We start from the raw sequence: 23,101 nt of genomic DNA, 5'->3' as shown, positions 1-23,101 counted from the left end.
ACTTTTTTAACAAATCAAAAACTGAAAAATTGGGCGTGCAAAATTATTCAGCCCCTTTACTTTCAGTGCAGCAAACTCTCTCCAGAAGTTCAGTGAGGATCTCTGAATGATCCAATGTTGATCTAAATGACTAATGATGATAAATACAATCCACCTGTGTGTAATCAAGTCTCCGTATAAATGCACCTGCACTGTGATAGTCTCAGAGGTCCGTTAAAAGCGCAGAGAGCATCATGAAGAACAAGGAACACACCAGGCAGGTCCGAGATACTGTTGTGAAGAAGTTTAAAGCCGGATTTGGATACAAAAAGATTTCCCAAGCTTTAAACATCCCAAGGAGCACTGTGCAAGCGATAATATTGAAATGGAAGGAGTATCAGACCACTGCAAATCTACCAAGACCTGGCCGTCCCTCTAAACTTTCAGCTCATACAAGGAGAAGACTGATCAGAGATGCAGCCAAGAGGCCCATGATCACTCTGGATGAACTGCAGAGATCAGCTGAGGTGGGAGACTCTGTCCATAGGACAACAATCAGTCGTATATTGCACAAATCTGGCCTTTATGGAAGAGTGGCAAGAAGAAAGCCATTTCTTAAAGATATCCATAAAAAGTGTTGTTTAAAGTTTGCCACAAGCCACCTGGGAGACACACCAAACATGTGGAAGAAGGTGCTCTGGTCAGATGAAACCAAAATTGAACTTTTTGGCAACAATGCAAAACGTTATGTTTGGCCTAAAAGCAACACAGCTCATCACCCTGAACACACCATCCCCACTGTCAAATATGGTGGTGGCAGCATCATGGTTTGGGTCTGCTTTTCTTCAGCAGGGACAGGGAAGATGGTTAAAATTGATGGGAAGATGGATGGAGCCAAATACAGGACCATTCTGGAAGAAAACCTGATGGAGTCTGCAAAAGACCTGAGACTGGGACGGAGATTTGTCTTCCAACAAGACAATGATCCAAAACATAAAGCAAAATCTACAATGGAATGGTTCAAAAATAAACATATCCAGGTGTTAGAATGGCCAAGTCAAAGTCCAGACCTGAATCCAATCGAGAATCTGTGGAAAGAACTGAAAACTGCTGTTCACAAATGCTCTCCATCCAACCTCACTGAGCTCGAGCTGTTTTGCAAGGAGGAATGGGAAAAAATGTCAGTCTCTCGATGTGCAAAACTGATAGAGACATACCCCAAGCGACTTACAGCTGTAATCGCAGCAAAAGGTGGCGCTACAAAGTATTAACTTAAGGGGGCTGAATAATTTTGCACGCCCAATTTTTCAGTTTTTGATTTGTTAAAAAAGTTTGAAATATCCAATAAATGTCGTTCCACTTCATGATTGTGTCCCACTTGTTGTTGATTCTTCACAAAAAAATACAGTTTTATATCTTCATGTTTGAAGCCTGAAATGTGGCAAAAGGTCGCAAAGTTCAAGGGGGCCGAATACTTTCGCAAGGCACTGTATATATATTACATTACATTACATTACACACGGAGTATACAAAACATTGAGAGCATTTGCTCTTTCCATGACAAATCACATTTTATTCGTCACATGCACATATTTAGCAGATGTTATTGTGGGTGTAGCAAAATCCTAGCTCCAACAGTGCAGTAGTATCGAACAAGCAAAGCTTTGGTCTATCCAAAGGGATTTTCTTTATTCCCTGTCAGGTAGAATGGAGGAAAATCAAGGGCACTAGTTATTTATTAATGAAGGTCCATCTACTAGAAACCAGGTCAGAATATGAAAGGAGGAACAGAGAGGAGAATGGAGTGGGTATGCTTGAGTAACATGCACACAAGTTTGTGTTAGAGACCGAGAGCCTCAGGAGATGGAGGAAGAGGAAATTTAGCCGTCTCTTGAAGTTAGAATTTAGCTGAAAAAATTGAGATATTAATTATGCTGTCTACAGTTGTAAGGAATGCATTAACATGAAGCAGTAGTTATGATTCACTTCATGGTTATTAGTTTTATGTCTGGATGAGGGAGTGAAAGGTGTGTTGAGTCTTATAAGATAATATCTTGCGTGAGTTTTTTCAAAGTTGAAGAGATTATGAGCAGGCTAGACAGACTAATGCATTTCTCTTCCGTAGCCCATTGACTGGCCTGTCATCTGTGAAAGAGAAGTCTTGACTCACATTGATTACCTGTTTGATTTTATAAAGTGTAACTTATTATTTTAACTCAGAATGTTATCATTACCCCTGACTGTGCAAATCTTTGCTTAACACAAGTTGCAATAAAATATGCTTTGGAAGGGTGTGTTGGAGATGGGATACTCCATCAGTGTCCTTGCTAGTGAGGAGACATCAACATGTCTTTGGCCTGTTCTGTATGAATGAGACTTATCTCCATGTCATGTTTAAATGACATTGATTCCATTAATTCACCAACAGTCAGTGATTGCAGTGCTGCATTTTTAGTCTTGCCATTAGTAAAAAGTATTGTGTTTATGTTTTAGAAAGCTATCAGCGTTCAGCACCCTGGGGGTCACCAGGAAGCCCTCCAGAGTCAGCAGGATGTTCACCCTCTCTGCTAAATCACCACCGCCCAAGGTGCCCCAGCCTGAGAGGCTAGACGAAGTCTATGAGGCTCTGAAGAGAGGCCTGCAGTGAGCGCGCACACACACACACACACACACACACACAGAGACACAGAGAGAGACAGAAAGCACTTTTTCACAATACGTTACTGTCATGCATGCCTGCTCAGACATACAGGAAATTGACATGCCATGTACGTCTCAGGTCTTACCTGCAGGTGCACCAGATGGAGCTGGACAGCCTGAGCCAACAGATGAGGGAGTCCAAGAGGAACTCTCGCCTGGTAGGTACCACCAGGGCTTGAATCTGCCTTAAAATGATGTATGCTCACTTGATCTGGCAATGGATTTTACTGGACAGTATAATAATGTGATCTTGTTCCTCTTCAGGGGTTTCTCTATGAGCTGGATAAGGTGAGTTTGACCCTGTCTTTTATTTTTCACCCACTCCATTGCACAGTAGCACACAGTAATCATATGAGCTTTCACCAAAACAATCAGACAGCTATCCATTGGTCCCAAATTACATTCTATCCATTTATTTTACTTTGAGAATGAAGGCTAGCATCATTTTGAGTCCTTCTTGTGTTTCTTCCAACAGCAAGTAAAAGTGAATGAGAGGTTCATGCGACGGCTTGAGTTCCATCTAAGCAAGGTGAGTCGTGTGTGTGTGTGAGAGAAAGAAAATGGGGAAACAATAGTGTGACTGGTAAATACACTGTGTGCTTGTAGAAGTTATTTTTCTTGGGTGTGTCAGATAGGAATAGATGTGAAAAGGTGTGTTAAAGTTATGTAAGCTACATACTGTATGTGAAATGAAACAAGTAATGTTAGGTTTTCATTTGATTACAACTGACCACTCAGAGTATGTCTGTAGCCACCCACACACTACAGCAGGCCTTGCAGACAGACAGGGCCTCTAACAGTGATTATGTGGGTGAGTACCTGACAGGTCGCAGTCCAGGGGTAAGGTCCAGCAGCTTTTGGCTTAGTCACTGTACTTATGAGTGAGTGCTGCTTTCTAGTTTTCAAAACCAACCCTGTGTTTGCGTTGGTGCAACTGACCATCATCACACATGCACACACAGTATGGCTGGGTGTGGTTAACTGGCAGGGGGTGGCCTCAGGCTAATCTCACATTCCTGGATTGTTTTCTGAGCGTTTCAACCCTCCTGAGAGAGCAGGACACTGGCAAGGCTGCTAACCCGACACAGCTGCCGCAGCACAGGAACACCTCCGTCTTCTTCCTCCTCCTTATTTTCTTCCTCCTACCTGTTTGATGTTTGACTAGTTTGTGTTTTACAAGCGGGGTTTGCCTTTGGGAGCCTCTGACCTCCTAGCAGTCAAATGTCACAGCCCATCACCTGGATAAGGAGAGCAGAGGTTTTTTAAATGTATTTATTTGAACGTAAACTTAACAAGTTGTTGACCTGCCCTTCCTCTTCCTGGCGACTGAGTTAGGCTGATTGCCCCTCCAGAAGGAAACGCCATTGATTAGTTTTTATTCTGAAGGTTCCTTGAGCTGTCTGTTGCCGTTATAATCATTGGCCAGTACAGAGAATTAAGTAAAACCACAAGTCCAATTCCCTTTCTCCATCCATGTCTAATTTAGGAAAGGGGCAATTTTAGCTAGTTAGCCACCGGAGGACAATGACACAATGAGTTATAACAATTCAAGTTGATTCTGTCATTGACGTATGCTGTCAATGCGATTTGATAGGAGTGACTCAACTGGCTTCCCTTGACACTTCTTTGGTGCGCCAGGATTTGGTTTCTTCCCCCACCACACCCAGTCAGCTACGCAGGGGAGCACTTCTGCTTTCATCATCACATCAATGGAGAAGAATTTAGGGAATGGGAAAACCAACCCTGCTGGGTGTCTGCAGTCAAATCTTGTTAAATATGGGAATTTTCCGATAGCCGTTTCACCTATTCGTAAAGTATTCAGACCCTTTGACTTTTTCCACATTTTGTAACGTTACAGCCTTATTCTAAAATGTGTTAATTTATTTTTTCCTCGTCAATCTACACACAATACCCCATAATGACTCTGGTTTCTCTTCATTACGCACAAGCTTTTTGCCTTTTTTTTTTTGCCTTCAAAGAAAAACATGTTAGAGAAAAAGCAGGTCCACACCACATTGGGTGAGGCGGGTTGCAGGAGAGCATTTTGAAGTAAGGGTTTAGAAAAATATATGCAAAGAAAAATATATATACATGGGACACGACAAGACGAAGGACAAATACGTCTGACTGCTACGCCATCATGTTAATGAGAGGATAGTCTTCAAACCAACATGTTGAGACCGTGTTCAGAGAGGGTCATCAGGAAGGCAGGTATAGAGTACTGTTGTGTTAAGTGGACCACGTCAGGTGCACTACAGGCCTCTGTGATCGTCACCAAATGGAGGGAATGTGACCGAAGAATATAGAAGATGGCGATGCACCCTCTCACTCATAAAACATTTCCCAAGGAGTCTACTCTACTCTAGTGAATGGAGCTCTCATGGTGTTTGTTTACTAATTCATTCAGGCTGGCGGGTTGGCAGCAGCTCAGTGGATCCACACAGTCAGTGGGCCTGACATGCTGGGTCACTCACTTTGGTGAATCAGGGTGTCTGAAAGTGGGCATCTTTTAGTGAATGAGGCACCGAGCTGAAAGCGATGTGCACTGATTCAGAAAACCAGGACAAAGTCAAAACACACAATACCACACTTCTCCTGTGACCTGAAAATAATGTGTGATGTTTTTGACAAGGTGAATGCAAGTTTAATCTATGAGAGTCTGCTACAATGTTATTTGATGGGACATGCAGACAGTGTTTGTTTTTTGTGTGTCGGTGGTTGTACTGTATCTTTCTGAGATTGTCAGCATTTGTCACAGGGAGTGAGTATGAATGTGTGTATTGTATTGCCTAAGTGCTTTAACTGTTTCCTGTCTCCCGTAACAGCTAACAGTTCAACAGCTGCCTCCCCAAATCTCCTGGCGGATCAATAAAATGTTGATATATACAGTACATATGAGATGTGTGAGGAAGTCGTAGAGCAATAAGGTGGCCAACAGGACGCATAGTTTCTAACTTGTGTTTATATTTGTGTTTGTGAGGCCAGTGGAATGTCCCCATCTGGACTCCCACTGCATTGCAGTTGCGTCTTCATTTTACAGACACACTTTTTTCAGAGGTCGTGAAATTGTCAAGAACCAAGGGAAGGATTATGGTGCAATTACATGCATACGGGTTCCATGATGATGGAAATGGACCGTAGAACTAAATGGATTACTATTGTTGAAAATGATTTATGAAGAGAGCGTTAGGGTGTATTTTTGAATGGTTGGTGAATAAAATAAACAACAAAACTATAATATACAGTGGATATACAGTAATTGAATAACCACTGTAAGGGACAAATTAAATGAACCATCCATAACTGTGTTTTGTCCTCCTCAGGTTGACGAGCTGTATGAGGCCTACTGTATGCAGCGCCGGCTGAGGGATGGTGCCAATAAAATGGTGAAGGCCTACACAGACTCCCAGGGCAGCCGCGAGGCTAGAGAGAGCCTGTCTGAGGCCAACAAGGGCTACAAAGAGTACACAGAGGTGAGGGGTGTGAGAGGGGACTGTGGTCAATGATGGAAGGAAGGGATGGGGAACAGGGTAAGATGGGCAGGGAGCTGTGGATAGTCAGTGTCCTAAAATGGATTTCAAAGACTGCAGGGTAACCTGACTAAGAATAGGTGTTCTGATATTAGTACTATGTTTGTAGTTTTGACTGCCTGATGTCTTTGCTTAACGTTCACTCTTTGCAGAACATGTGCATGTTGGAGAGCGAGCTGGAAAACCAGCTGGGAGAGTTCCATGTGAAAATGAAGGGTACGTTCATTTTAGCCAACTCCTTCCTCTTCCCTGTCTGTTGTGACTCCAGACTGTGTTGGTCTATTTCAATCACACTGTTGCGTTGTTAGTGTTTGTATGAGGCCTTGAACCTTTTTGTTTGTGTTGCAGGTCTAGCAGGGTTCGCACGGCTGTGTGCTGGAGACACATATGAGGTGAGTTTCTCTCTCTCTCCACTCTAGCATGGCTGCCCCAGCATCATCATTCCTCTAAGGCTAAGCCTTAGACAATAAATTGCTGTTGGAGGGAGTGGATATGCTACCAGTGGCGGCTGCTGAATGGCTGAATACCAGGGGCGTGAGGAGCTTGGTGTTAGCTTTATATATTGTCTAAAAGACATCTGTGCATTTGAACAACCTTGTAAATGCACGTATTTCACATTTGCATGTCAAAAACCGAACAACCTCTGCTGCATAAGCTGCCACTGTTTTGAACAGATTATATTATTTAGAACTAGTACACCAGGGAGAACGCAACGAGCTTTTTTAAATTGAACCTTTATTTAACTAGGCATGTCAGTTAAGAACAAATTCTTATTTACAACGACGGCCGACCCTGGCCAAACCCTTACCCGGACAATGCTGTGCAAATTGTGATACAGCCTGGAATTGAACAAGGGTCTGTAGTGACTCCTCTAGCACTGAGATGCAGTGCCTTAGACCACTGTGCCACTCAGAAGACCAGTTAACCCACTGTTCCTAGGCCGTCATTGATAATAAGAATTTGTTCTTAACTGACTTGCCTAGTTAAATAAAGGTAAAAAATAATAAGAATTTTAAAAAGCATGCCGACACATTAAGTGTAAACACATTATCTAACTGGGGTAGCTAGCTCACATAATGTCACAAAGTATGATGCGCTAGCCAGTTAACTTTCATTCTGAAATAACCTCATATTTCCGAGTTACACAGATATTAGTTTAGAAAAATGTGAAATTGGCATGGGAGCTACAGTGGCAAAAAAAAGTATGTGAACCCTTTGGAATTTCCTGGATTTCTGCATAAATTGGTATCAGATTTGATCTGGTCTTCATCTGTTACAACAATAACAAATAACACACAAATTATTGTATTTTTCTTGTCTATATTGAATACAGAATTTAAACATTCACAGTGTAGGTTGAAAAAGTAGGTGAACCCCTAGGTTAATGACTTCTCCAAAAGATAATTGGAGTCAGGAGTCAGCTAACCTGGAGTCCAATCAATGAGACGAGATTGGAGATGTTGGTTAGAGCTGCCTTGCCCTATAATAAAACACTCACAAAATTTGAGTTTGCTATTCACAAGAAGCATTGCCTGATGTGAACCATGCCTCAAACAAAATAGTTCTTAATTTTAGGTCTTCTGAGATTTGTTACTTTTGTAACCCTTGTACTTTTGTATCTCTAAAAACCTTGATATTCACCAGTCCACGGTAAGACAATTTGTCTACAAATAGAGAAAGTTCAGCACTGTTGCTACTCTCCCTATGAGTGCTTGTCCTGCAAAGATGACTTCAAGAGCACAGCACAGAATGCTCAATGACGTTAAGAAGAATCCTAGAGTGTCAGCTAAGGACTTACAGAAATATCTGGAACATGCTAATATCTCTGTTGATTAGTCTACGAAATGAGAAACACGAGAACAAGAATGATGTTCATGGGAGGACACCATGGAAGAAGCCACTGCTGTCCAAAAAAACATTGCTGCACGTCTGCAGTTTGCAAAAGCTCACCTGGATGTTCCATAGCGCTACGGGGGGGGGGGGGGGGGGGGGGGGGGGGGGGGGGAGGAAACATCCCAACTGTAAAATATGGTGGAGGGAGTATCGTGATTTGGGGCTGCTTTGCTGCCTCAGGGCCTGGACAGCTTGCTATCAATGATGGAAAAATCAATTCCCAAGTTTATCAATACATTTTGCAGGAGAATGTTAGGCTACCTTCTGGAGTGGCCCAGTCAGAGTCCTGACCTCAACCTGATTGAGATGCTGTGGCATGACCTCGAGAGCAGTTCACACCAGACATCCCAAGAATATTGCTGAACTGAAACAGTTTTGTAAAGAGGAATGTTCCAAAATTCCTCCTGAACATTGTGCAGGTCTGCTCCACAACTACAGGAAACATTTGGTTGAGGTTATTGCAGCCAAAGGAGGGTCAATCAGTTATTAAATCCAAGTGTTCACATACTTTTCCCACCCTGCACTTTGAATGTTTATATGGTGTTCAATAAGGACATGAAAATGTATAATTGTTTGTGTGTTATTAGTTTAAGCAGACTGTGTTTGTCTTGTTGTGACCTAGATGGGGGGGGGGGGGGTGGGGGGTAGAATTGACCAGGCTTTTTTGACCTACCAGATCCGTGATGACAAGGTTTTAGCTAGTGTATCCCTCTGTCCTTCTCTTCTTGTTGGATGTAGTTGACCGGTTAATCAGGTCCCAGGCTCCCATGACTGATGGGATTGATTGATTTATTTTGAAGTTCATTTAAATTTGCTTTAGCGCCACCTGTACCTGATAGAGCAGATTTAGTCTCATGTGCGGAAGTAAGCCGTCTGGCACGAGAGACTCATTGGACTAGAGCAGACCCAGGGGTTCTGACTCAACGGATGCAAATTTGAGCGTCCCAGGACGGTTCATTTACTCATTTATTAATGTGGGGCAGTAAGTAACTGAACAGCTTGTATTGAACAATATATATTTTTGAAACAGGAAAATGTAGACATTTCCACACTTTTGAGCGTTTAAAATATAATCCATGAATTATATAATATATTTTTTACATAAAAAATACTAACTTTGACCAACAACAATCACAAGCGGGGTGCCACCCCTAACGCCCTAATGGGCGGGCTGCCGCTGTATGCTACAGTAGCATGGCCTCTTAGCTGGGCTGTCTGGGGGGATTAGCAGGAGGAACAGGGTAATTGGAAAAGGAAACGCTTTAATGTGTCAGCACTGCCTCTGTCTAACATGCATAGATTTAGTGATGATGGACAGCATAATCGATGGAGTGAGTCAGTGGAGCTCTGCGTTTCCTCCCTGGGGTGAAGGCAACTATAAACAGAACCTCCAGAGTTTGGCTCAACTTCAGCAAAAACACAAATGACTCAGCAATGACTTGAGAAAAGGGAAATGTGTGACGAGCAAAATGTGACTGTCTGGCTCATTTTTGTATCTGTCTGCTATGCCTCCTAGAACCTAAACCTGACCTCTGACCTTTTAGATCTTAATGAAGTATGGGCGGCAGCGCTGGAAGCTGAGGGGAAGGATTGAGATCAACTGCAAGCAGGTGTGGGACAGCGAGGACATGGTCTTCCTGCCTCTCATCACAGAGTTCCTATCAATAAAGGTACAAAGCAGAAATTCTTGCCTAAAACATGCACGCACATGTGCATATAGGCACATGAAGACACACACACCCACAGACTGTCAATCACGTTCAGAGAGTCACATCTGCGTGTGAAGCAAAGACACTTGAGGTAATGGACATAACAGCTCAGTGAAAGGAGAGCAGCTGGATATCGACTTGTTTTTCTCCCTGAATGATTCCATTACTTTGCCCAATGTCACAGGATAGGAAAGTTAAACTGAGGGGGTCAGGAGACATGGATCTGTCTGAATTTCCATACAGGATTTACCCCAGTGTTTTACCCAAAACAGTGGGGTAAATATTTCTGTTTCCATCTATGCGGGCTGGCACCCATGTCTCACTGGGCCATGGCTCCGACGGACCTGCTCTCACTTGGGGCCAAAGCCAGGCCACTGGTACTGTTCAGCTAGCATTTACAGTTGTCCGAAGTTAACATACACTTAGGTTGGAGTCATTAAAACTCGTTTTTCAACCACTCTACAAATTTCTTGTTAACAAACTATAGTTTTGGCAAGTCGGTTAGGACATCTACTTTGTGCATAACACAAGTAATTTTTTCCAACAATTGTTGACAGATTATTTCACTTATAATTCACTGCATCACAATTCCAGTGGGTCAGAAGTTTACATACGCTAAGTTGACTATGCCTTTAAACAGATTGGAAAATGCCAGAATATGTCATGGCTTTAGAAGCTTCTGAAAGGCTAATTGACGTCAATTGGAGGTGTACCTGTGGATGTATTTCAAACTCTGTGCCTCTTTGCTTGACATCATGGGAAAATAAAAAGAAATCGGCCAAGACCTCCACAAGTCTGGTTCATCCTTGGGAGCAATTTCCAAATGCCTGAAGGTACCACGTTCATCTGTACGAACAACAGTACGCAAGTATGAACACCATGGGACCACGCAGCCATCATACCGCTCAGGAAGGAGACGCGTTCTGTCTCCTAGAGATGAACGTACTTTGGTGTGAAAAGTGCAAATCAATCCCAGAACAACAGCAAAGGATTGGTTTAAATATTAAGTTCTGCTTTTCTGATGTATCAAATACTTATGTCATGCAATAAAATGCAAATGAATTACTTAAAAATCATACAATGTGATTTTCTGGATTTTTGTTTTAGATTCTGTCTCTCACAGTTGAAGTGTACCCATGATAAAAATTACAGACCTCTACATGCTTTGTAAGTGGGAAAACCTGCAAAATCGGCAGTGTATCAAATACTTGTTCTCCCCACTGTATGCAAATAATGAATTAATAGTTTTCTTGTTTTTTTTCAAATTCCGTTTGGTTCATTTTAGGGATGTCCATGATAGCAATGACAAGTTTCAAGTTGATAGGCCACTGTGGAGTGGATTTACAGTGATTTAAATTAAGATGGAAAATCTGATTTTAGATTCGTCAATAACTCGGCCATCTTTAAACCAATTCCTTTTCTCAAGCTGAGACATGTACCATGGGCCTACATTCCAAATGTGGTGTCATTTGGTCCTATGGTTCATTAGAATAAAAAAAATGTAAAAAGTATATATTAGCATATGTGCTAATATGCATCTACTGGTATAGTGTGGCCGTCTTTGAATGCAGCAGTGCTATTTTCTGAAACTCTTTGGGATTTTTTAAAATATTTTTTTTACTCTGCTGCTACTCACTGTTTATTGTCTTTGCATAGTCACTTTACCCCTACTTACATTTGCAAATAACCTTGACTAACCTGTACCCCTGCACATTGACCCGGTACCCCCTGTTTATAGCCTGGTTATTGTTACTTTTTTATTATTTTTTACTGTAGTTTATTTAGTAAATCATTTCTTGAACTGCATTGTTGGTTAAGGGCTTGTAAGTAAGCATTTCACGGTAAGGTCTTCAGCTCTTGTATTCGGCGCATGTGACAGACCAAATTTGGAGTAAATCAGACTTTTATTCTGAGAAGAATAATGAATTATTATTTTACGCATTAGCGTTATATAGTCAAAGTGAATTCTTCATATGTTCCTTATTGTTTAAGATGCCAAACTCAACATGGTTCATCATGGTTATGTCTTTGATGACCCAAAAAGTAAAGTCATTAGGCCTTTGTGAAGTGGATTTACGAAGGATTTAAATGGACACGTAAAATCCTCAGCCATCTCCTGGCTTTTCGCGAACTAAGTTAAGAGATGTGCCATGGGCCTCCTAACTAATAACTCATTTGGTGTTATTTGGACTTCATTATTGGGTTCATGCAAAGTTTTCCAAAGTTTCCAAGATGGAGGAAAATCTATCCTGATGGACCTTCATGGGTCCTTGAGGCAAATTTGTTCAGCATAATGAAAGAGACCTACATACAAAGTTTCAAATCCCTGGGTGAAATGGAAATGAGAGTTTAAGTGAGACTAATTAAAACAGTGCCACCCAAATGCCAATCGGCATCAGTCTTCTTGACCAAGTTACCCATGGCCTCTAGTTTCTGTGGAAATTTGTGGAATCTGTGGAAATGTCTAATTTGACAATCTATGCTTGAGGTATTTGACCAAGTCAAGGAACATTTTAATAATAAGAATTCAGACAATAACAATAGGTTTCATCCCATACTAATATAATAACCCTGAGAGAGAAATAATTTACAATGGATAATAATGTGAAATATCAGTGAATTTGTATAACAGTATAATTTTGATAGCCAATAGCTAGGTTTCCATCCAATTGGTTATAGATTTGCATATGAATATTCTAAAATCTGGATTTTCCCAACAGAGATGTCTTTCTATCAATTTGACTTGTTGCAGATAAAAAGCTGTGCGTGAGGACCTAGTGCACATAGAACAAACTTCTGCGGTCAAATTCCCATCTACTGAATAAAACAATTCAAGTAAATGGGTTTCCATCGCATTTTCAACTCTACTGATAATCATTATTATTTTAAAAAAATGTTTTTTTTTGTCTGTATAGCGAATGTGCCCACTCTGGTCTTTGCATGTGTGCTCTAGCCAACAGCGCACATATACAGTCTGGGTAGGCTACATGATGAGAAAACTATTATGGACAAAATAGTGAGATTGTTTTTATTTGTCAAACGGCAGCCAAGCATTGATCATCATGTCACCAGAATAAGACTGTTGATATTTATTGGAAAGCAGCATCAAGCTCATCACTGTGCACTTTCACCAAACTCTGAAGTTCATAACTTATTTCTTCTGTAGCCTAATAAACTGCCTGCTTTCCCGAGTCCTATTGGGAAGACCACACAACATTATCCCGTGACTCTCAAGTTTACTTTAATGGTTATATCAATCTTTGTGCTTAAAAATATTTTCACCAATATTTCTCACATAATTAATTTTACAGACACAAAACAAATATAACCTTGTCTAGCGTGTTTTGTTAACATTTGGGAAGTTTACTGACATTTGTTGTTCAATCAGGGCTGTCGTGACATTTTCTATCCAACTTGTGCTTTACTCGCATAAAAAAGTTGGAACGGAAACCTGGGTAATGCTTATCAAAATCAGCTATTGGTGTGGTGTTTGGAGAGATTTAGATCATAACTGAATCACTCATTTTTGATTGGTCTTACTCTGGTTCCCTAGGTGACAGAGCTGAAGAGCCTGGCCAATCACGTGGTGGTGGGAAACGTGTCGTGTGAGACCAAGGACCTGTTTGCTGCTCTACCCCAGACGGTGGCAGTGGACATCAATGACCTGGGGACCATCAAACTGAGCTTGGAGGTCACCTGGAAGTGAGTGGCCCAATGTGGCTTCTGCTTTGAAGTGATAAGGATATTAAGGTTGTATAGAAAGAGGGACTGCGTGTGTGCATACATTTGTGTGTGGATCTAGTAATACGTTTCTGTGCCCTTTTTTTCATGGACAGCCCCTTCGACAAGGATGACCAAGCCTCGACCGCCAGCACGGTCAACAAACCCCCCACGGTGAACAAACGCTTCTCCACCTACAACCAGAGTCCTCCTGATACCCCCTCCCTACGGGAACAGGCCTTCTATGTGAGTACCCTAAACCTCTAACTGTCCTCTAATCAGTGTTCTTTTTCATAATGTGTCCCATAATCCACAGAATAATGAACTGTACTCTGGGCTCAAGTATTTTGTTGTGTGACCTGGAGTTTTATTTTGTGAGCACAAGTGCGACTAAAATAAAATCCCAAAAAATGTCTCTACACTGCTCCAACAAGACAGGCTGCCTCCCGCTGCTGCTTGCTTCCAGTTCCCGGGCCACACACACACACACACACACACACACCAAGCCCTGCCCCCTGTCACTATAGCAGGCATAATACAGTAACTCCATGTTGTTTCTAAAGCTGGATGCGCAACATTCTGAGACTTCCGGGAATGCTTGCAAAGCATGAGGCAAGGTTCTTAGCAGTCTGGCAAAGTACACTTCCGAGCAAGAGCTTTGGGATGGGGATGGAGATGTAATGTGGCAGTCGTGCCAACATATCTCATCAGCCACCTGGTGGAAGGGATTTTGTGGATCTGAGGCTCTTTCCCCTATTGCCTCCATCATCCTCCAAATCCCACCAACATCAGCCGCCTCAGAGAGCAACTGGTCCTTGTTTGGGGGGACACACACCAAAGCACGCAACAGGCTGACCAATACAAATGTTGAAGAATTGGTGGCCATCCGGGCAGATTTGAGTTTTTTTAAGCCTGACAACAAGCCATCCTCAAGGTTGGAAAGTGACAGTGAAGATGAGGCCTCAGAGTCTGATGTTCAAGAGGTGGACAATGAGGAGGTCCAGGGAGAAGACATGGAAGCCTGAGAGGAAGACAACCAAAGCTTTAGTATCTAGACTATCATTTTACAGATCTATATTGAAACCGTTTTTGGGAGATGCGATGGATCATTGGGGATCATTCAATATTCCCTATCTTTTGTTATTCAGTGAAATCGTCCCATGTGAAGAGGCAGCTCAATTAAGGTTCAATTTGTAACAAAATAGTTTTTATATTTTTATTGGAAGGATTTAATCATGTCTACTTATGATAAGGTAAAAGGTTTCTGTCTCCGTATGATACTGTATGGTAAATATATCCAATGCAAAAAACATACACATTTAAATGGTATTAATATTAGTTTGCATATACAGTGGGGCAAAAAAGTATTTAGTCAGCCACCAATTGTGCAAGTTCTCCCACTTAAAAAGATGAGAGGCCTGTAATTTATCATAGGTACACTTCAACTATGACAGACAAAATTAGAAAAAAAAATCCAGAAAATCACATTGTAGGATTTTTAATGTATTTATTTGCAAATTATGGTGGAAAACTTTTGTTATTGACTTATTTATCTCAATACTTTGTTATCTACCCTTTGTTGGCAATGACAGAGGTGAAGACTTACAGAAAACGTTTGACAAGGTTTTCACACACTGTTGCTGGTATTTTGGCCCATTCCTCCATGCAGATCTCCTCTAGAGCAGTGATGTTTTGGGGCTGTTGCTGGGCAACACAGACTTTCAACTCCCTCCAAAGATTTTCTATGGGGTTGAGATCTGGAGACTGGCTAGGCCACTCCAGGACCTTGAAATGCTTCTTACGAAGCCCCTCCTTCGTTGCCCGGGCGGTGTGTTTGGGATCATTGTCATGCTGAAAGACCCAGCCACATTTGATCTTCAATGCCCTTGCTGATGGAAGGACGTTTTCACTGGCCCCATTCATTCTTTCCTTTACACGGATCAGTCGTCCTGGTCCCTTTGCAGAAAAACAGCCCCATAGCATGATGTTTCCACCTCCATGCTTCACAGTAGGAATGGTGTTCTTTGGATGCAACTCAGCATTCTTTGTCCTCCAAACACGACGAGTTGAGTTTTTACCAAAAACTTCTATTTAGGTTTCATCTGACCATATGACATTCTCCCAATCTTCTTCTGGATCATCCAAATGCTCTCTAGCAAACTTCAGACGGGCCTGGACATGTACTGGCTTAAGCAGGGGGACACGTCTGGCACTGCAGGATTTGAGTCGCTGGCGGCGTAGTGTGTTACTGATGGTAGGCTTTGTTACTTTGGTCCCAGCTCTCTGCAGGTCATTCACTAGGTCCCCCCGTGTGGTTCTGGGATTTTTGCTCACCGTTCTTGTGATCATTTTGACCCCACGGGGTGAGATCTTGCGTGGAGCCCCAGATCGAGGAAGAGTATCAGTGGTCTTGTATGTCTTCCATTTCCTAATAATTGCTCCCACAGTTGATTTCTTCTAACCAAGCTGCTTACCTATTGCAGATTCAGTCTTCCCAGCCTGGTGCAGGTCTACAATTTAGTTTCTGGTGTCCTTTGACAGCTCTTTGGTCTTGGCCATAGTGGAGATTGGAGTGTGACTGTTTGATGTTGTGGACAGGTGTCTTTTATACTGATAACAAGTTCAAACAGGTGCCATTAATACAGGTAACGAGTGGAGGACAGAGGAGCCTCTTAAAGAAGAAGTTACAGGTCTGTGAAAGCCAGAAATCTTGCTTGTTTGTAGGTGACCAAATACTTATTTTCCACCATAATTTGCAAATAAATTAATTAAAAATCCTACAATGTGATGTTTCTGGTGTACCTATGATGAAAATTACAGGCCTCTCATCTTTTTAAGTGGGAGAACTTTTGGTGGCTGTCTAAATACTTTTTTGCCCCACTGTATTTCTGTTAATTCCCACTGAAAGTTTCCGCCTATGAATATTTCCCAAGATTTGCAACCCTCAACACACCCGTGCTTAATTTCAGCTCTTGGACTGCTTTTTTACGGAACTTATTTGGCCAGATCTGGTACCTCTCCTGGCATGCAAAATAATTGTCACTTTTTAATGTAAAAATTCAAATAAAAGCGGTCAAAGTTCATTCGATTTGCCTCTTAGTTAATTCTCCTGCCCCCACACAAAAACAGGTATGTGGAAAAAGTTGATTTGAAGCCCAGGGCTAGTATTCTAAGAGTTGATTTGGGTTGGCCCAGGTTTATGGTTTTGCAACATTGTATCTAACCTATGTTTGAGACCAATGCTTGGTGCTGGCTGTGTGAGAACTGTGTCATTATGTCTCACATAGCTGGAATGATAATCACTTTCTATGATCTCTCTCCCTATCTCTCATGTCCTAACTCTGATGGACATGAGCTTCTCATCATTCCTTAAAGAATTATAGCCACGCAAAAGATTCTGAACAAACTGTAGCACCCCTGATGAATTTCTACATTTGCCAAAGTTATAGAATTACTGTTGTCTGTTCAGAAATAACTGAAATCATTCAGAATAGCCTACTACACCATGAGAAGGCCTATCATTTAGCCACAGAGGATCAATAGCTGTGGATTGTAGCTGAAGAACAAGGAATAGCTTAGTCAGGAATGAGCGGTAAATCTGTCAACTGAAGAACAAGGAATAGCTTAGTCAGGAATGAGCGGTAAATCTGTCAGTGAAAAAAACAGCACCCAGGCAAAACAAATACAATCGAGGGAAAACACTGGTTGGAAAGCAAATGGCGCCTGCTGAAAAGAGAAGAGTCTATGCTGTAGGCTGCCAAAATATTTGATGAAATTCCAAATATTGTTTTACAGAGCATATCGGCCATATCGGCTGCGCATCATTGGGTGAAACTGGAAATCATTTTTGGGACTATAGTTTCCTCCTCATATAGCCTACAATATTTCTCTACACACCTAGGCCTAGTCTATTGATGGATTCAAGACAATATTGTTTTTATTGATCTCAGATCAATTTGTCTGTGTCAAAGTAGCCTGCCATTTCGATAATTTGTGTGGTATTAAAAAAGATTCTGCTTAAGTCTCCAGTCATGTAAAAGTATGTAGAATTGTTTGAAATGTGTTTATGAAGGCCAACATTTTCCCGGAACCCAGGCTACTAAAAATGTTCCCTATGTGTGCAACTTCAATAAGTGCCTCTACTCTACTGCTCTGTGCCACTATGCAAATACAATGATATGCATGTAATGCTTTATTATAATTCCACTTGGACATTATGGGATATTGTGTGTAGGTTAGTGACCAAACATTGATATTTCATTAATTTAAATTCAGGCTGTAACACAACAAAATGTGGAAAGTCTAGGGACATTTTGTGTCAGAGAAATAGAGGAAAAGTGATATGTTCTTCAAGAGTTGTGCTTAAATGCTTAAGAAATAAGTAGCTTTCATATATCTCAATCAATTAAAACATTTATTTTTCTGGTGCTTCTACATTTTGTGGTGCTACTAACTTAGAAAATTTAGGATCACTAGAATGTTTTTCATTTAGAGCCCTGGCTATAATAGAAAAATGGTTCTAGAATGAATCTGAATTATACCTATCCAGGACATGTTCTGTTCTGTCACGCAGCATGTTTTCTGTTAACAGCAGTCGAACCGAGGATTTTTGTTGTAGTTTTTAAAATAAATACACGTCTGCTGGGTTACAACGCTAACAGGATGTTAACAGGATGTATTGGTCTGTTTTGTCAATGGGCAAGCTAAATACTTCTAGCACCTATTTCTCTTAATTCAGTGACTTTATTGAGTTAGAAGAAAGAGCTGCCACATTGCAGTGGAGTGTTTAGTCTAGCTGTGATTTGTAGTAGAGGTGGACCTTTTCTCACAGTCCTCTCCTAATTTACCTGGTGTTGTGAAGACTGCTCAGAGGAGCCTGTCAAGCAGCATGATGCCCCCCAAACAGCGCTGGTCCCTTCTGGATGTGTTTCGTGACACGCTGGTTGAGAGACTGTCTCAGAGCTGCTCCTGCAGTGACGTCTCCTCAGTCCACCTGGCCTCTGCTAACATGCAGACTGACGTAAGTGCTGCTAGCCACTACAGAGAGAACCCACTATATCCCCTCTAATCTCTAGTTAAATATGTGGTAGAGCATGGTAGAGCGTGGTAGTAGAACCTCAGTAGAAGAACTCTAGTAGAAATCTTTATAGATTGTGTTGTGCTATCATGTAGATCCTCTCATGTTGGCCATTGTAGAATCTGTGTTTATAGTCAGCTGTTGTGTCCCTCCTCTTTGGGTCTTAAAATAGTCTTTAGTAGTCTTTGCAATGACCGACGCAGCCTTCTACTCGCCATATGAAGCCTGTATTTGTTATTGTTCCAGAGAGGTAAGCCTGGATGCTCAGCAAAGCAGAGGCCTGATAAATGAGAAGTTAATTAAAGGGAGCAGGGAGTCTGTTTGCTCTTTTGGCCAGAGGCCAGGCTGCTCTGGTTTATAATAGAGGCTTGGCTGGCATGGGCTCTCAGGGCCCCTTGGCTCACTTTCTCTCTGTCTGACACTCAATTATCATACTGTATGTTAGCTTCAGAATGTGATGGTACTGTCTCCATTTTACTTTATCATCCTTGTGTTCTTCCTCCCCTCCTTTCTTTCTCTCTCTCTGTCTGTCTCTGTCTCTCTCGGTCTCTGTCTCTCTCGGTCTCTGTCTCTCTCTCGGCCTCTGTCTCTCTCTCGGCCTCTGTCTCTCTCTCGGCCTCTGTCTCTCTCTCGGCCTCTGTCTCTCTCTCGGCCTCTGTCTCTCTCTCGGCCTCTGTCTCTCTCTCGGCCTCTGTCTCTCTCTCGGTCTCTGTCTCTCTCTCGGTCGCTGTCTCTTTCTCTCTCTGTCTCTCACTCTCTAGAACATGCTGAGGAGGCAGGAAGATATGGAGAATGGCACAGCATGGTCTAACTCCTCTGAGTCATCAGATGACTCATCCAGCCCTCAACTCTCCCTGGGGCTGCGTCACGCCAACAAGAACCTGGTCCAGCCAGAGGTCAACGCCTCCACACCCTCCATTGAAATCTCCTTTGCCCGCCGAGACACTGCCACCTCCACCCCTACCCGCTTAGCCAAACAGGAAGATGTGCAGGAGGAGACGCAGAAGGAGGAGTCAGACATTGGGGCAGCGGGGAAAGATGAGGCTTCTGGGAAACAGGCAGTGCCTAACGGCCACGCCCGCTACTCACGCTCACTCAGTCATATCAGTGAGAACAGTGCCGATGGCGTACTGATAGACCGGTCAACCAGCGAATTTGTGGAGCCCTCTGAGGTCACCTCCCTGCAGTGTGGGATCTGTATAAACGATATTGAGATGGTGATGCCTGCCAGGGCAGAGTGGGCCCTTATCCCAGGAGAGACTGTGGTGGTCAGAGACACCCCTGAGCAACCCGCCCCAGCTACTGTGACCATGGAGGAGAGCAGGCCGGAGAGCAGGTATTCTGCAGTGTCTATAGAGTCAGACACAGGGTTAGAGGTTGTTTCAGGGGCTGTTTCAGAAGTAGAGCCAGAACTCCAGAGCGCTGCACCCACTAGGACTGATGCAATGTATCAGCAAGGTGCCTCTCTGAATCACAGACCAGACTCACAAGCACAGACCAAGAGCACAGAGGGCATATCATACAGTGCCTACAGGACAGTGGTGGTGGAGGCCAAGAAGCCTGAGGCTGTAGTAGAGGCCAAGCCCACAGAGGGTGAGAAGCAGCAGGCTGTGGGCAGTGGAATTGAGGAAGCCCTGAGTGCAGTCATCTCCTCTCTGGATGACTACAGGGGACAGTTTCCTGAGTTACAGGTCCTGGAGCAGGAGTTACAACTACTGGAGGAGACGTTAACAGTGAGTTACAGCTGTGTGTGTGTGTGTGTGTGTGTGTGTGTGTGCACATGGCTCTGTTTCGTGTTGCACCTCACAATGGAAATGGCCACTTCATAAGAGTGAGGGGGGCATTGGTGGGAGCTGAGTAGATTTCAGCTTCCCAGAATAGCACAGTTTGTTCCCTGTGGGACTGCGATCAGGGTGTGGAACTTCCTGCCCCTCAGCTCAGTCTGAATATTTCCATCCCACAATGCTGCAGCAGGAGATGTGTGTACTGTCGCTGGGAGGCCATCTGCCTGTTACACATACGCACAACTGACACAGATACACATCAGAGCTCACTCTGAGCCAAATCCGCTGACAAGGTGATAGGAAACAGAAAAATAATGCTTTTATTTTAATCTTCATGTCATAATTTTAGGAACACACTGTTTTGTTCAGACACTTTCCTCAGATGATCCATTTCCAAATAGGGGGTGTATTCTCATAATCAGGACTTAGTGCTTTCAGAAAGTATTCATACCCCTTGACTTATTCCACATTTTGATGTGTTTCAGCCTGAATTCAAAATGTATTCAAATATTTTCTCACCCATCTATGAATAATAGCCCAAAATGACTGTGAAAACATGTTTTTAGATACTTTGTGCAACTTAATTGAAAAAGAAATACAGAAATCTAATTTACATAAGTATTCAAAACCATTTTCAATGACACTCCAAATTGAGTTTGGGTGCATCCAGTTTCCTTTTGATCATCCTTGAATGTCACTAAAACTTGATTGGAGTCCAACTGTGGCCAATTCAATTGTTTGGATGTGATTTAGATAGATGCACACCTGTCTATATAAGGTCCCACAGTTGACAGTGTTTGTCAGAAGAGAAACTATTCCATGAAGTCCAAGGAACTGTCTGTCTGTAGATCTCAGAAAGAATTGTGATGAGGCATATCTGGGGAAGGGTAGAAAACAGGTTCTAGAGTGTTACATGTTTCCAAGAGCACAGTGGTCTCCATCATTGGGAAATTGAAAAAAAAATATGGAAATACACAGGCTCTGCCTAGAGCTGAAGGTCCTTGTTCAGGGAGATGACCAAGAACTCAATGACCACTCTGACAGAACTACAGAGTTCCTTGGCTGAGATGGGAAAACCTTCTAGAAGGACAACAGTCTCCACAGCACTTCACTAATCTGGGCTTTAGGGAGAATAGCCAGACGGATGCCACTCCTGAGAAAAAGGCAGATGAAGGCATGCCTGGAGTTTGCAAAAAGACATGAAAGACGGAGCATAAGGTGAAAGATTCTGTGGTCTGATGAGACAAATGGAACTCTTTGGCCTGAATGCAAAGCGCTATTTCTGGAGAAAACCAGGCACAGCTCATCACCCATCTAACACCATCCCTACTGTGAAGCATGGTGGTGGCAGCATCATGCTATGGGTATGCTTTTCAGTGGCAGGGACTGGGAGACTGGTAAGGATAGAGGGAACAATGAATGGTGCCAAATGCAGGCAATTCCTTGTTGAGAACCGGCTTCAAAATGCAAACAACCTTGGACTGGGGCAAATTTGCGTTCCAACAAGACAATGACCCCAAACATACAGCCAAAGCAATGCTGGAATGGCTTCAGAAAAATGTGAAAGTCCTTGAGTAGGCCAGCCAAAGCCCAGATTTGAATCCCATTGAATATTTATGGAAAGACTTGAAGATAGCTGGAGGAGCAGTGGTAAACAGCAAACTTAAGAGCTTGAGAAAATCTGCAAGGAAGAACTGGAGAAAATCTAAAAATCCAGATGTGCAAAGCTGAAGGACATACCCAAGATGACTCCAAGATCAAATCAAATCAAAGCTGTAATTGCTGCCAAAGGTTATTCTACAAAGTATTGACTCAGCGCTGTGAATACTTTAATTTTCAATAAATGTGCAAAAATGTCTAAAAACATGTTTTCACTTTGCCATTATGGGGTATTTTGTGTAGATGAGTGAGGGGGGGGGGAAATGTGTGTTTTAATACATTTTGAATTCAGTCTAACTCAGCAAAATGTGGAATCTGTCAAGGGGTATAAATACTTTCTTACGGCACTCTAAATGGCATTAAAGTGGATTGGTGAAAAATAAATAGTTTTTGTGTGTGTTCTGTATGTGCGAGTACATGTGTGCATGTCTCTCCATAACAAGTGTGTTCTGAAGGGCCGCACCTGCAGTCGTTCGTCCAGTGTCCAGAGTCTGACGGTGGAGACAGCCCTGGGCAGCTTTGACTTTCTCAACACCTCAGACCTGGAGGATGAAGATGAGGAGAACTGGGAGAAGAGGAGTGTAATGGACAGGTCAGGTTCCATAACATGGCTTCCCTCCCTAAATTCCATCACAGTTATACAGATTACAAGTTTTGCTCGTAAAGGAGTTATATTTCCCTGTGTTCACTTACTGCCATCTAGTGATCCCACAACACAGCTTTAAATATGCTGGATGTGAGAAGTTCATTGGTATTCTGAATGATAATGCCTTCACCTGGTCTAAATGTGACATGACATGTACAGACAGGCAATGGCTCTTGTTGTTGCCACTCTTTGGCAACAACTCTCCTGATGTATTCAGTGTTTCCCCTAGGATTTTATTCAGCAGCAGTGGCAAAGTTAGTGTGGGGGGGGGGGGCTACTCTTGTGGCTAAAGGCAATGTCACAACCAACCATTTTAAAGGCCCTCTTGCCCTCAGAGACCATTTTTCTGCTTAATTAGGGATAAGCGGGACGCAAATGTCAACTGGCCAATTGCCAGGGAAAAT

At 42.6% G+C, this 23,101-nt stretch overlaps 1 protein-coding gene across 15 annotated transcripts in view; it reads left to right on the top strand.

Annotated features, from left to right (window-relative positions):
• Positions 1–23,101, top strand: part of LOC110494967 (rho family-interacting cell polarization regulator 1) — an 80,565-nt gene that overhangs the window by 38,492 nt on the left and 18,972 nt on the right. For 3 of the 15 annotated variants that reach the window (XM_021570339.3, XM_021570331.3, XM_090206281.1), the window contains 13 exons: positions 2,473–2,622; positions 2,759–2,837; positions 2,944–2,967; positions 3,155–3,208; positions 6,003–6,152; positions 6,362–6,425; positions 6,558–6,601; positions 9,647–9,772; positions 13,365–13,513; positions 13,648–13,777; positions 18,393–18,551; positions 19,370–20,341; positions 22,495–22,643. In XM_021570339.3, the coding sequence (XP_021426014.3) occupies positions 2,473–2,622; positions 2,759–2,837; positions 2,944–2,967; positions 3,155–3,208; positions 6,003–6,152; positions 6,362–6,425; positions 6,558–6,601; positions 9,647–9,772; positions 13,365–13,513; positions 13,648–13,777; positions 18,393–18,551; positions 19,370–20,341; positions 22,495–22,643 (2,250 nt within the window). The remainder of the gene's footprint in view (positions 1–2,472; positions 2,623–2,758; positions 2,838–2,943; positions 2,968–3,154; positions 3,209–6,002; positions 6,153–6,361; positions 6,426–6,557; positions 6,602–9,646; positions 9,773–13,364; positions 13,514–13,647; positions 13,778–18,392; positions 18,552–19,369; positions 20,342–22,494; positions 22,644–23,101) is intronic. The other 12 variants (XM_090206322.1, XM_090206311.1, XM_021570354.3 and 9 more) reach the window with 6 other exon arrangements.

The sequence above is a fragment of the Oncorhynchus mykiss genome, chromosome 2 (genome assembly GCF_057628025.1).
Source record: "Oncorhynchus mykiss isolate SJ-2025 chromosome 2, ASM5762802v1, whole genome shotgun sequence".
NCBI lineage: Eukaryota > Metazoa > Chordata > Actinopteri > Salmoniformes > Salmonidae > Oncorhynchus > Oncorhynchus mykiss.
The sequence above is the reverse complement of the archived record's forward strand: the minus strand, read 5'-3'. Positions and strand labels throughout refer to the sequence as shown.